At 38.4% G+C, this 14,451-nt stretch overlaps 1 protein-coding gene across 2 annotated transcripts in view; it reads left to right on the top strand.

The window, feature by feature from the left end:
* The window catches only part of NBEAL1 (neurobeachin like 1), a 241,124-nt gene that overhangs the window by 20,564 nt on the left and 206,109 nt on the right, over positions 1–14,451 (top strand). For both annotated transcript variants that reach the window (XM_073218321.1, XM_073218319.1), the window contains exon 2: positions 10,532–10,623. In XM_073218321.1, coding sequence (XP_073074422.1) covers positions 10,532–10,623 — 92 coding nt within the window. The remainder of the gene's footprint in view (positions 1–10,531; positions 10,624–14,451) is intronic.

Genomic DNA, 14,451 nt, shown 5'->3' with positions numbered 1-14,451 from the left:
TAGTTGACCGTATATGTTTGGGTTAATGTTTGGAGTCTCTATTCTGTTCCATTGGTCTGTGGCTCTGTTCTTGTGCCAGTACCAAATTGTCTTGATTACTGTGGCTTTGTAGTAGAGCTTGAAGTTGAGGAGTGAGATCCCCCCAACTTTATTTTTCCTTCTCAGGATTGCTTTAGCTATTTGGGGTCCTTGGTGTTTCCATATGAATTTTTGAACTATTTGTTCCAGTTCATTGAAGAATGCTGTTGGTAGTTTGATAGGGATTGCATCGAATCTGTATATTGCTTTGGGCAGGATGGCCATTTTGACGATATTAATTCTTCCTAGCCAGGAGCATGGGATGAGTTTCCATTTGTTAGTGACCTCTTTAATTTCTCTTAAGAGTGTCTTATAGTTTTCAGGGTATAGGTTTTTCACCTCCTTGGTTAGGTTTATTCCTAAGTATTTTATTATTTTTGATGCTATTGTGAATGAAATAGTCTTCCATATTTCTCTTTCTATTAGTTTATTGTTAGTGTATAGGAAAGCCACAGATTTCTGTGTGTTAATTTTGTAACCTGCAACTTTGCTGAATTCCGATATTAGCTCTATCAGTTTCGCAGTGGAGTCTTCAGGGTTTTTTATGTACAATATTATGTCATCTGCAAATAGTGACAGTTTAACGTCTTCTTTACCAATCTGGATTCCTTGTATTTCTTTGTTTTGTCTAATTGCCATGGCTGGGACCTCCAGTACTTTGTTGAATAACAGTGGGAAGAGTGGGCATCCCTGTCTAGTTCCTGATCGCAGAGGAAAAGCTTTCAGCTTCTTGCTGTTCAGTATGATGTTGGATGTGGGTTTGTCATATATGGCCTTTATTATGTTGAGGTACTTGCCCTCTATACCCATTTTGTTGAGAGTTTTTAGCATGAATGGATGTTGAATTTTATCAAATGCTTTTTCAGCATCTATGGAGATGATCATGTGGTTTTTGTCTTTCTTTTTGTTTATGTGGTGGCTGATGTTGATGGATTTTCGAATGTTGTACCATCCTTGCATCCCTGGGATGAATCCCATTTGGTCATGGTGTATGATCCTTTTGATGTATTTTTGAATTCGTTTTGCTAATATTTTGTTGAGTATTTTTGCATCTACATTCATCAGGGATCTTGGTCTTTAGTTTTCTTTTTTGGTGGGGTCTTTGCCTGGTTTTGGTATTTGGGTGATGTTGACTTCATAGAATGAGTTTGGTAGTATTTCCTCCTCTTCTGTTGTTTGGAAAACTTTAAGGAGAATGGGTATTATGTCTTCTCTGTATATCTGATAAAATTCCGAGGTAAATCCATCTGGCCCCGGGGGTTTTGTTCTTTGGTAGTTTTTTGATTACCATTTCAATTTCGTTGCTGGTAATTGGTCTGTTTAGACTTTCTGTTTCTTTCTGGGTCAGTCTTGGAAGGTTGTATTTTTCTAGGAAGTTGTCCATTTCTCCTAGGTTTCCCAGCTTGTTCGCATATAGGTTTTCATAGTACTCTCTAATAATTCTTTGTATTTCTGTGGGGTCCATCGTGATGTTTCCTTTCTCGTTTCTGATTTTGTTGATGTGTGTTGACTCTGTTTTCCTCTTAATAAGTATGACTAGAGGCTTATCTATTTCGTTTATTTTCTTAAAGAAGCAGCTCTTGGTTTCATTGATTTTTCTATTGTTTTATTGTTCTCAATTTTATTTATTTCTTCTCTGATCTTTATTATGTCCCTCCTTCTGCTGACCTTAGGCCTCATTTGTTCTTCTTTTTCCAATTTAGATAATTGTGACCTTAAACTATTCATTTGGGATTGTTCTTCCTTCTTTAAATATGCCTAGATTGCTATATACTTTCCTCTTAAGACTGCTTTTGCTGTATCCCACAGTAGTTGGGCTTTGTGTTGTTGTCGTTTGTTTCCATATATTGCTGGATCTCCATTTTGATTTGGTCATGGATCCATTGATTAATTAGGAGCGTGTTGTTAAGCCTCCATGTGTTTGTGAGCCTTTTTGCTTTCTTTGTACAATTTACTTCTAGTTTTATTCCTTTGTGGTCTGAAAAGTTAGTTCATAGGATTTCCATCTTTTGGAATTTACTGAGGCTCTTTTTGTGGCCTAGTATGTGGTCTATTCTGGAGAATGTTCCATGTGCGCTTGAGAAGAATGTGTATCCTGTTTTTTTAGATGTAGAGTTCTGTAGATGTCTATTAGGTCCATCTGTTCTAGTGTGTTTTTCAGTGTCTCTGTGTCCTTACTTATTTTCTGTCTGGTGGATCTGTCCTTTCGAGTGAGTGGTGTGTTGAAGTCTCTCAAAATGAATGCATTGCATTCTATTTCCTCCTTTAGTTCTGTTAGTATTTGTTTCACATATGTTGGTCCTCCTGTATTGGGTGCATATATATTTATTATGATTATATCCTCTTGTTGGACTGAGCCCTTTATCATTATGTAATTTCCTTCTTTGTCTTTTGTTACTTTCTTTATTTTGAAGTCTATTTTGTCTGATACTAGTATTGCAACACCTGCTTTTTTCTCTCTGTTGTTTGCATGAAATATCTTTTTCCACCCCTTGACTTTAAGTCTGTGCATGTCTTTGGGTTTGAGTTGAGTCTCTTGTAAGCAGCATATGGATGGGTCTTGCCTTTTTGTCCATTCTATTTCTCTGTGTCTTTTGATTGATGCATTCAGTCCATTTACATTTAGGGTGATTATTGAAAGGTATGTACTTATTGCCATTGCAGGCTTTAAGTTTGTGATTACCAAAGGTTCAATGTTAGCTTCTTTACTATCTTACTGTCTAACTTAACTCGCTTATTAAGCTATTATAAACACAGTCTGATGATTCTTAATTTTCTCCCTTCTTATTCCTCCTCCTCTCTTCTTCATATGTTGGTTGTTTTGTTCTCTGCTCTTTTTAGGAGTGCTCCCATTTAGAGCAGTCCCTGTAAAATGCCCTGTAGAGGTGTTTTGTGGGAGGCAAATTCCCTCAATTTTTGCTTGTCTGGGAATTTTTTAATCCCTCGTTCATATTTAAATGATAATCATGCTGGATACAGTATTCTTGGTTCGAGGCCCTTCTGTTTCATTGCATTAAGTATATCGCACCATTCTCTTCTGGCCTGTAGGGTTTCTGTTGAGAAGTCTGATGATAGCCTGATGGGTGTTCCTTTGTAGGTGACCTTTTTTTTCTCTCTGGCTGCCTTTAATACTTTGTCATTGTCTTTGATCTTTGCCATTTTAATTATTATGTGTCTTGGTGTTGCACTCCTTGGATCACTTGTCATGGGAGTTCTGTGTAACTCTGTGGTCTGAGAGGCCATTTCCCCCCCCTAGTTTTGGGAAATTTTCAGCAATTATTTCTTCAAAGACACTTTCCATCCTTTTTTCTCTCTCTTCTTCTTCTGGTACCCCTATAATGCGGATATTGTTCCATTGAGATTGGTCACACAGTTCTCTTAAAATTCTTTCATTCCTGGAGATCCTTTTATCTCTCTCTCTGCATCAGCTTCTCTGCGTTCCTGTTCTCTGTTTTCTAGTTCATTAATTGTCTCTTGCATCTCATCCATTCTGTTTTGACGTCCTTCCACAGCTTGTTTTATTTCTTTATTCTCCCTCCTTAGTTCTTGTATATTTCTCTGCAAGTCCATCAGCATGGTTATGACTTCTGTTTTGAATTCTTTTTCAGGAATACTGGTTAAATATATCTCCCCACGTTCCTTCTCAGGGAAGATGTAGAAGATGTTGAAGCTGTCTGGGTTAGTCTTGTCTGGATCAAATTTTTTGTCCTTTTCATGTTGGTAGGTGCAGTGATTAGCTATTGACTCGTCTGTCAGCTGGCAGAGCCAAGACTTTCCACTTGCTCCTGGCCTTTCTTTACTGGGACAATTGCGACCCCTAGTGGCTTGTGTTGGGTAATTGCGTGAAGAGTGGGTCTCTGTATCTTGCCAGGCCGGTATTGAGGAAGCCCCCTTTGCTGTGGGCGTGGCCTGCCTCAGGCTGGTGCTCTGCTATGGCGGTCCCCAGAGGGGTAATGTAGGGGGGGCTGTTTGGCTGTTTACCTCCATGAGAGCTCTCAGAGCTGTTACTCAGGGGGTTAGTGTGCCTGAAGTTCCCTGAAATTTCCAGCTGCTGGACTGTGACCTGGGATGCTTCCGTCCAGCTAGGGGGTCCCTGTCACTTTAAGACTTTCAAAAAGCACTCACTTTTCTTTGTCACAGGGCGCCGGCTTCGGGACCCACTCAAAGGTCTTACTGTCCTGTTTCCCTAGTATCCAGGACCCCACGCAAACACTGTGTCTGTGCTCTGGTGCGGATGGCTGAGGCTGGGTGTTAGCAGTCCTGGGCTCCCTCTCCCTCCCCGCTCCGACTCCTCTCCTCCTGCCGGGAGCTGGGGTGAGGAGCCTTGGGTCCTGCTGGGCTGTGGCTTGTATCTTACCCCTTTCACCAGGCACTGGGTTTTCACAGGTGTGGATGTAGTCTGGCTGTTGTCCTGTGTCTTCTGGTCTCTCTTTTAGGGATAGTTGTATTTGTTGTATTTTCAAAAATATATATGTTTTTGGGAGGAGATTCCCACTGTCCTACTTACTCCATCATCTTGGCTCCACCTCTCCACATTGTTAAGTATTTTTGCATCTATATTCATTAGGGATATTGGTCTATAATTTTCTTTTTTTGTGGTGTCTTTGCCTGGTTTTGATATTAGAGTGATGCTGGCCTCATAGATTGAGTTTGGAAATATTCCCTACTCTTCTACTTTTTGGAAACCTTTAAGGAGAATGGGTGTTTGGTCTTCTCTAAATGTTTGATCAAATTCAGCAGTGAAGCTATCTGGTCCAGGAATTTTGTTCTTAGATAGTTTTTGATTTCTGATTCAATTTCATTGTTATTTATTGGTCTGTTCACATTTTTTGTTTCTTCCTTGGTCAGTCTTGGGAGGTTGTATTTTTCTAGAAAGTTGTCCATTTCTTTTAGGTTATCCAATTTGTTAGCATATAATTTTTCCTAGTATTCTCTAATAATTGTTTGTATTTTGGTGGTGTCTGTAGTGATTTTTCCTTTGTCATTTCTGATTATGTTTTTGTGTGTAGACTCTCTTTTTTTTCTTTGTAAGTCTGGCTAGGGGTTTATCTATATTGTTTATTTTCTCAAAGTGCCAGCTTCTGCTTTCCTTGATTCTTTCCATTTTTTATTTTTCTTGATTTTATTTATTTCTGCTCTAATCTTTATTATGTCCCTCCTTCTACTGACTTTGTGCGTCATTTGTTCTTCTTTTTCCAGTTTTAATAACTGAATTTAAACAGTTCATTTGGGATTGTTCTTCCTTTTTTAAATAGGCCTGAATTGCTATATACTTTCCTCTTAGTACTGCCTTCGCTGCATCCCACTGAAGTTGGGAGTTGAGCTGTTGTTTTCATTTGTCTCCGTATATTGCTTGGTCTCTGTTTTTATTTGATCATTCTTTCATTGATTATTTAGGTGCATGTTGTTAAACCTCCATGTGTTTGTGAGCCTTTTTTTCTTTGTACATTTTGTTTCTGTTGTCATAACTTTGTGATCTGGGAAGTTTGTTGTTACAGGTTCAATCTTTTTGAATTTGCTAAGCCTCTTTTTGTCACCTAGTATGTGATCTATTCTGGATAGTGTTCCATGTGCACTTGAGAAGAATGCGTATTCTGCTGTTTTTTTGTGGACTGTTCTGTAGATGTCTGTTAGGTCCATCTGTTAATGTGTTCTTCAGTGCCGTTATCTCCTTACTTATTTTCTGTCTGATTTATCTCCCCTTTGGAGTGAGTGGAGTGTTGAAGTCCCCTAAAATGAATGCATTGCATTCTATTTACCCCTTCCAATTCTGTTAGTATTTGTTTAACATATGTAGGTGCTCCTATGTTGGGTGCATAGATATTTATAATGGTTATATCCTCTTCTTCGACTGACCCCTTTGTCATTATGTAATGTCCTTTTTTGTCTCATTACTTTCTTTGAAGTCTATTTTGTCTGGTATAAGTAGTGCAACTCCTTTTTTCTCCCTATTAGTTGCATGAAGTATCTTTTTCCATCCCTTCATTTTTAGCCTGTGTATGTCTTTGTGTTTGAAGTGAGTTTGTTATAGGTAGCATATACATGGGTCTTGCTTTTCTGTCCATTCTCTAGCTCAGTGTCTCTTGATTGGTGCATTCAGTCCCTCTTACATTTAGGTTGATTATTGACTGATATGTACTTATTGCCATTGCAGTCTTTAGATTCTTGGTTACCAAAGGTTCAAGGGTAACTTCTTTACTACCAACAGTCTAACTTAACTCAGTTAGTATGCTATTTCAAAGACAATCTAAATTGTATTCTTTTTCTTTTTATTCCTCCTCTAGTCTTTTTCTTCCTCCTCTACTTATATATTAGGTGTCATAGTCTGTACTCTTTATGTATTCTTTGATTGACTTTGTGAGTAGTTGATTTAATTTTTCATTTGCTTAGTAATTAATTGGTCTACTTCCTTTACGGTTGTTTTATTTTCTCTGGTGACAGCTATTTAGCCTTAGGAGCACTTTCATCTACAGCAGTCCCTCCAAAATATACTATAGAGACAGTTTGTGGAAGGTAAATTCCCTAAAGTTTTGATTATCTAGAAATTTTTTAGTCCCTGCTTCAAATTTAAAAGATAATCTTCCTGGATAGATTGTTCTTGGTTCAAGGTCATTCTGTTTCATTGCATTGAGTATATCAATCATGCCATTCCCTTCTGACCTGTAATGTTTCTGCTGAGAAGTCTCATGATAGCCTGATGGGCTGTCCTTTATGTGAGATCTTTTTTCTCTCTCTGGCTGCTTTTAATACTCAGTCCTTATCCTTGATCTTTGGCATTTTATTTATTATATATTTGGTGTTATCTTTCTTGGGTCCCTTGTGTTATTTCTATGGCCTGAGAGACTATTTACTTCTCCTGATAGGGGAAGTTTCCAGCAGTTATTTCTTCAAAGGTGCTTTCTATCTCTTTTTTTCTCTCTTCTCCTTCTGGTACCCCTATAATGTGCATATTGTTTTTATTTGGATTGGTCACAGTTCTCTTAATAATCTTTCATTCCTAGAGATTATTTTTTCTCCCTCTCTGCATCAGCTTCTTTGTATTCCTGTTCTCTAATTTCTTTTTTTTGGTATCATTAATGTAAAATCCCATGGGCAACTACTAATCTTGTAGTTACTAGATTCCCCCCATTATCAAGTCCCTACCACATACCCCAATACAGTCACTATCCATCAGCATAGTAAGATGCTATAGAGTCACTACTTGTCTTCTCTGTGCTATACTGTCTTCCCTGTGCCCCTGCTATGTTATGTGTGCTAATCGTAATATCCCTTATTCCCCTTCTCCCTCTCTTCCCACCCACCCACCCGCAGTCCCTTTTTCTTTGGTGACTGTTAGTCCATTCTTGCGTTCTGTGATTCTGCTGCTGTTTTGATCCTTCAATTTTTGCTTTGTTCTTATGCTCCACAGATGAGTGAAATCATTTGGTACTTGTCTTTCTCCTCCTGGCTTATTTCACTGGGCATAATACCCTCTAGCTCCATCCATGTTGTTGCTAATGGTAGGATTTGTCATCTTCTTATGGCTAAATAATATTCCATTGTGTATATGTACCACATCTTTTTTATCCAGTCATCTACTGATGGGACACTTAGGTTGCTTCCATATCTTGGCTGTTTTAGATAGTGCTGATATAAACATAGGGGTGCATATGTCTTTTTCAAACTGGGATCCTACGTTCTTAGGGTAAATTCCTTGGAGTGGGGTTTCTGGGTCAAATGGTATTTGTATTTTTAGTTTTTTGAGGAACGTCCATACTGCTTTTGACTATGGTTAAACTAATTTACATTTCCACCACCAGTGTAAGAGGGTTCCCCTTTTTCCGCATGCTTGCCAGCATTTGTTGTTCCTATTCTTTTCTATGTTGGCCATCCTAACTGGTGTGAGGTGATACCTCATTGTGATTTTAATTTGCATTTCCCTGATAATTAGCGATGTGGAGCATGTTTTCATGTGCTTGTTGGCCATCCAAACTTCTTCTTTGGATAAGTGTCTGTTCATATCCTCTGCCCATTTTTCAATCAGGTTATTTGCTTTTTGGGTGTTGAGGCATATGAGTTCTTTATGTATTTTGGATGTTATCCTCTTGTCGGATATGTCATTTACAAACATATTCTCCCATTTTATAGGATGCCTTTTTGTTCTCCTATTGTGTAAATTTCCGTTCTGTTTACCGTCTCCTCTACCTTATCTAATCTGCTTTTAAATCACTCCATTTTATGTTTCATTTCAGCTACTCTATTTTTTAAAGTGTCTGTCTCCCTCCTTAATTCATCTGTTAGCTTTTGAATATTTTTCTGTTGCTCCATTAGAATGCTTATGACATTTATTTTGAAATCTTTTTTCAGGAAGATTGGTGTTTTTAGTCTCACTGAGCCCTCTTTCTGGTGTTTGAGGAATCTTGGATTGAAGAAGGTTCTTCTGCCTTTTCATCAACTTATTGGAAAGTGAGAAATATTAGGTTGTGTAGGGAGCACTCTTTAGTGGTCAAAAGCTGTGGTCTTTGGAGCTGCCCAGTACCTGCAGTGATTGCAGTAGTTGCAGGCAAGCTGTGCCGATGCCTACCCTAAAGAGTGTCCTTTTTCCTGCTTTCTGGCCACCGTGCCTGCCTCTGCTGTCAGGGCCAGAGAGGCATGGGCATGGAGCAGACTGTGAGTTAATCCCCTAAGCTGCTGTGAGTGAGTCTGCCCTCAGGATGGCCAGGAGTGGTGGTGGGGGTCACATGTGAGTGGCGCCAATGTCTGGCAGGAGGACAAATCCCTTTCCTGCTTCCCAGCCACAGTGCCTTCCTCCACTGACAGGATCAGTGAGCCGCACGCAGGGAACAGTCTCTCCCTTAAGGCCCTGAGGTGCTGTAGGCAGGACTGCCTTCGGGCTGGCCTGGAGCGATGGTGGGGTTTGCATGTGAGCAGTGCCGGTGCCTTCCGGGAGGACAAAGTGCTTTTCTGCTTCCTGGTTGCAGTGCCTGCCTCTGCTGTCAGTACCAGTGAGCCAAGTTCAGTGAGCAGCCTCTGCCTTAGGCTGTGTAGTTGCTGTAGGCGGAGCTATCCTCTGGCTGGGGGTTTGCATGCAGGTGTTGTTGGTAGCGGGGAGGAAGAAGCATCAGGCTGCCTATTGTGGTGGGGAGCCTCAGGGCTGCATTGCTAGGTATGGGGATGGAGTGCCTGAAGCTCCTGAAATTTCACAGCCTGTTGGACTGAGTGTGCTGGGACGATTTTGTCTAACTGTTCCTTCTCCTTAATCCTTGCCCCTTTAGCAGCCCTCTCACTGTTGAGGAGCCTTTCAAAGTGCCTGCCTTTCTTTTGTCCCAGGGCAGCTGGTTGTGGGAATGTGTTCACAGTCTCATTTTCTGACTTTGGTTTTCAATCCCTCTAATCTCCAGAGCACTATGCAATGTGCGTTTGTGCTCCCGGAGTAGATTTCTATGACTGGATATTAGCAGTCCTGGGCTTCTACTCTCTACCTGCTCTGATTCTCTTCCTCCCACTGGTGAGCTCAGGTTGGGGGACTTCTCGGGTCCCAGTGGGTTGCAGCTTTATTACTTTACCCTTTTCCATGAGATGCTCTCTTTTCCCAGATGTATACTGGCTGGTGCAATCATATTACTGGTCACTCCTTTAGGAATAATTGTATTTGCTGTATTTTTGTATTATCTGTGGTTTTTAGGAGGAGAGTTCTGCCTCATATCTTACACCACCATCTTTTTCTTTTTTCCTTCCTCATTGATTTATTAAACTAATTTCTGGAAAGCCTGGTCAGTGCCAGGCACAGTTTGAGGTACTTGGTATCCATTAGTAAACAGAAAGTAGTCACTCATGATAGGCCCTTGGATAGGCCCTGTGTTTGTGAAGCCTATATTATGGAGGAAATGACAGAAAATAAATTAATAAATAGGTAAATTATAGAGTATGTTGGAAGGTGAGAAAACACCATGGGGTGGGTAAGCAGAATAGGGTAAGGTAATAGAAATATTTTCAATTCTAAGAAAGGATGGTGAAAGGCTTCATTGAGAATATGTCATTGAAAGAATGTCCTGAAGAAGGTGAGGGAGTTAGCCATTTTAGCTACCTGGGGGAGGAGTGATCTGGATAGAGAAAACAGCCATTGAAAAGGCCTTAAGTTGGGAGCATGTCTTGTATGTCCCAGTAACAGGAAGTCAGTATAGTACAGAGTAATAGTGGATATGATCACAGATGATAGGGGAGGGCAAATTGTTTAGAATCTTATAGGACATTTCATTGTTAAGACTAGCTCTTTGTGTGGCGTGGGAAGTCATCTGAGGGTTGTGATACTTAATACAGATTTTAAAACAGCACATATGTCTTCATGAAAATCACTTAGAGATTTCATATTATTACGTCTTTGATTCATCACTTCATATCTGCTTAATAGGAGTGGAAGCCTTTTTTTTTTTTGACAGGTGTACTTAGTATTATAATATTTTTCTCATTTCAGAAAGATCCAGATTACCTGAAGCTATGGTTGGATAATTTTGTTTCTAGCTATGAACAGTTTTTAGATATTGACTTTGAAAAGCTGCCTACCAGGTATGTAAAAACACTTAGTTTCTTACCCTTGGGTGAGTTTGTTAATTTTTGGCACTAAGACTTCACTGACAACATATTACAAGGATGGCAGTTATGTGACATACATGATACTTCTGCATAACCCTTCTCTCATGGCAGACTTTGCTAATTGATCACAGTAGTCTTTCTTGCTAATACTAGACTTGGCTTCTAGAAATAGAGAAGCCTGCTTTGGTGAACTACTAGCAACTGGGTATCCTGCAATTCACTTCAGTTTTGACGCTAAGTACCTGGAGTTACCACCAGATCCCACAAATAAAGGGCAAAGCCCTCCAACAAGTCTGCTGTTAATTCAGATACCAGTTACAAATCTTGGGAACCACCCATACTTCTGACCAACTGGCTATAAGTTTGGGAATTCTCATGACTGTCGTTCAGGTTCAACAGTTTACTAGAATGACCCGCAAAACTCACTGAAAGAACTTATGGTTTGGTGGTATTGTTGTTATTATTATTATTATTATTATTATTATTATTATTATTATTATATTATTATTATTATTATTATTATTATTAAAGGATGTATGTAGGACTGGGCCTGGAATGATCTCAGCTGAGGGCTTCCATGCTCTCTCCCCATGGAGTCCAGATGTTTTAGTCTTTGAACATCATTTTGTTCAAATAAGGAAGCTCTTTTAGTTTAGGGTGTCCAGAGTTTTATTGGCTCTTCTTACATCATTGACCATGTGATGGGGCTGAGCTTCAGCTCCGCTTATCTCCTACTAAGTTGGGGGAATGGATCTTTCTGATTTGGCTAGCCCTCTCTTGAAACTAAGAGCCCAGCATCATGAGTCACTTTATTTCTATAAAATTTCTTTATTATTCCCAGGCATGATAAGGAGTTGAAGCTTACTTCTATTCCGGGCCTTTGAAAACATCTTAGGAGTGGTGAAGTGTTCAGGTTTTTAAAACTATATTTAAAAATCATAAAATGGGGTAAAAATCTCAATCTTGTGGAAAAGTCCAAATGAAAGTACAAGTCTTTTCTTCCATTCTTCTGCCTACCACTATTTCCCTACTCCCAAATAAAGTTGTAACTGTATCTCAAACATATTGAAGACCAAATAGTTATTAGATAAGAGAGGTTAGAGTGACTAGGGTAAAAAGCTGGAGAAATGAGGAGACATTTATAGCCATCAGATATGTTGAGAGGGGAGGGGAAAAATGGGTGGTGGTTGATGATGAGAAATAGTATTTTGAGAATTAAAAATCATCGAGGAGGGAAGTGTTTTTTCAGTTTAGGGATGGAGATAGGCAGTAAGCAGGTAAGCACAGGTGAGTTGAGTCTGCAGAATCAAATAGGGACTAGAACATGAAATGCCATGCCTGTATTGCTAATGACTGATTTTTTGTTATGGATGATATGAGGCTCTACAAAAACATTTTCTGCATGAGAATGTTATAATTAAGTTTGGTTTTTAAAAGTCACTTTAATGGCATTATGGTTGTTGGATTACAAGGGGTTGAAATTGAAGGCAAGAAGTTAAGAGGTAATTGTAATTCAGAGAAGAAATCATTAGAGTTTTGAACCAAGGCTTGAACTTAAGAAGAGTGTGGTCATGCTGAGAAAGCACTAGTGCTTCATTATTTATAAATACAGTTTTAGAATTCTTCCTCAAGATTATTTGTAACAGGTTTATAAAGACTGGAAAGTATTAAGACTTGAACTCAAAATCAGATTATGTATTACATAAGATTATGTATTATATATGTATACATAAAAACACATTATTGTAGTTTGTGCTTAGAAGTGTTATTTTAATAATGCACAGCTCACTTTAAATACCCTCCTAAGGGTTTTATGGAGTCAGGATTTGGGACTTTGAATGCTTGGAATATTGAAATGATATCTTCCAAAGTTTATATAAGATGCATTTATTATCTTCTGTACATTATAATTGTCTCCTTTCTTGGGAGGTCATTTATAAAAACATTATGTAGACTTATATAGCCACCATAGCTAAAATAAGATGAAGAACACCAACGGCATTGCTTTATTCATGATTTAGTTGGTTTACTTAAAATTGTAGTTCATCTTTGTCAGAAAGTGTACCATGAATTTAGATTTTACTAGTAGAAAACCTCAAATTTTTAATTGAATACAGTGTTGAAGACTTATAAAACTGGTTTGTTCACCTTAAGATAAGAAACTCATAGATAAAAAGTATCTAAGAACAAAACCCTTGGCTCAGATTGCTTCATGTCTGAATTTTATCAAACACTTAAAGAACTGCTAATACCATCCTCCATCAAGTATTCCACAAAGTTGAAGAGGAGGGAATATTCCCAAACTCATTGTATGAGGCCAGCGTCACTCTAATACCAAAACCAGACAAAGACACCACACAAAAGAGAATTGCAGACCAATATCCATGATGAACATAGATGCAAAAATACTCAACAAAATAATAGCAAACCCAATTCAAAAATATATCAAAAAGATAATCAATCATGACCAAATAGGATTTATTCCAGGGATGTAAGGATGGTACAATATACGGAAATCCATCAACATCATACACCACATCAACCAAAAGGACAAAAATCACATGATCATCTGAATAGATGCAGAGAAAAGCATTTGACAAAATTCAACATGCATTCATAATAAAAACTCTCAAGAAAATGGTTATAAAGGTTAAGTACCTCAACATAATAAAGGCCATACATGACAAATCGACAACCAGCATTATACTAAACAGCAAAAAGCTAAAAGCTTATCCTCTAAGATCAGGAACAAGACAAGGATGCCGTCTCTCCCAACTTTTATTCAACATGGTGCTGGAGGTCCTATCCAGGGCAATCAGACAACACAAAAAAATAAAAGGCATCCAGATTGGTAAGGAAGAAGTTAAAATGTCACTGTTTGCATGTGACATGGTATTATACATAGAAAACTCTAAGGACTCCCCTCAAAAAACTGTTAGAAGTAATAACTGAATTCAGCAAAGTTGAAGGATACAAAATTAATGCATAGAAATCTGTTACTTTCCTATATAGTAACAATGAATTAGCAGAAAGAGAAATCAGGAAAAGAACTCTATTTACAATGGCATCAAAAAGAATAAAATACCTAGTAATAAACCTAACCAAGGTGGTTAAAGATCTATGCTCTGAAAATTACAAGACACTCATGAGAGAAATTAAGGACACAAATAAATGGAAACACATTCTGTGGTCATGGATGGGAAGAATTAATATTGTCAAAATGGCCATCCTGCCTAAAGCAATCTACAGATTTAATGCAATCCCTATTAAAATACCCATAGCATTCTTCAGTGAACAAGAACAAATAGTTCTAAATTCATATAGAACCACAAAAGACACCAAATAACCAAAGTATAATCTGAGAAAGAAGAATAAAGCTAGAGGATTATGCTCCTTAACTTCAAGGTCTACTACAAAGCCACAAGTAACCAAAACAATTTGGTACTGGCCCAAGAACAAACCCATAAATCAATGGAACAGAATAGAGAGTCCAGATTTAAACCCAAGCATATATGGTCAATTAGTATATGATAAAGAATCCATGAATGTACAATGGGGAAAAGACAGCCTCCTCAACAACTGGTGTTGGTAAAATTGGACAGCTATATGTAAGAGAATAAAACTGGCTTACTGTCTAACTCCATACACAAAAGTAAACTCAAAATGGATCAAAGACCTGAATGTAAGTCATGAAACCATAAAACTCTTAGAAAAAAATATAGGCATAAATCTCTTGGACATAAACATAAGCAACTTCTTCATGAACGTATCTCCCTGGGCAAGGGAAACAAAAACAAAAAT

Source organism: Manis javanica, chromosome 12, assembly GCF_040802235.1.
Source record: "Manis javanica isolate MJ-LG chromosome 12, MJ_LKY, whole genome shotgun sequence".
NCBI classification, from domain to species: Eukaryota; Metazoa; Chordata; class Mammalia; order Pholidota; family Manidae; genus Manis; species Manis javanica.
This window is presented reverse-complemented; position numbering and strand designations above follow the sequence as displayed.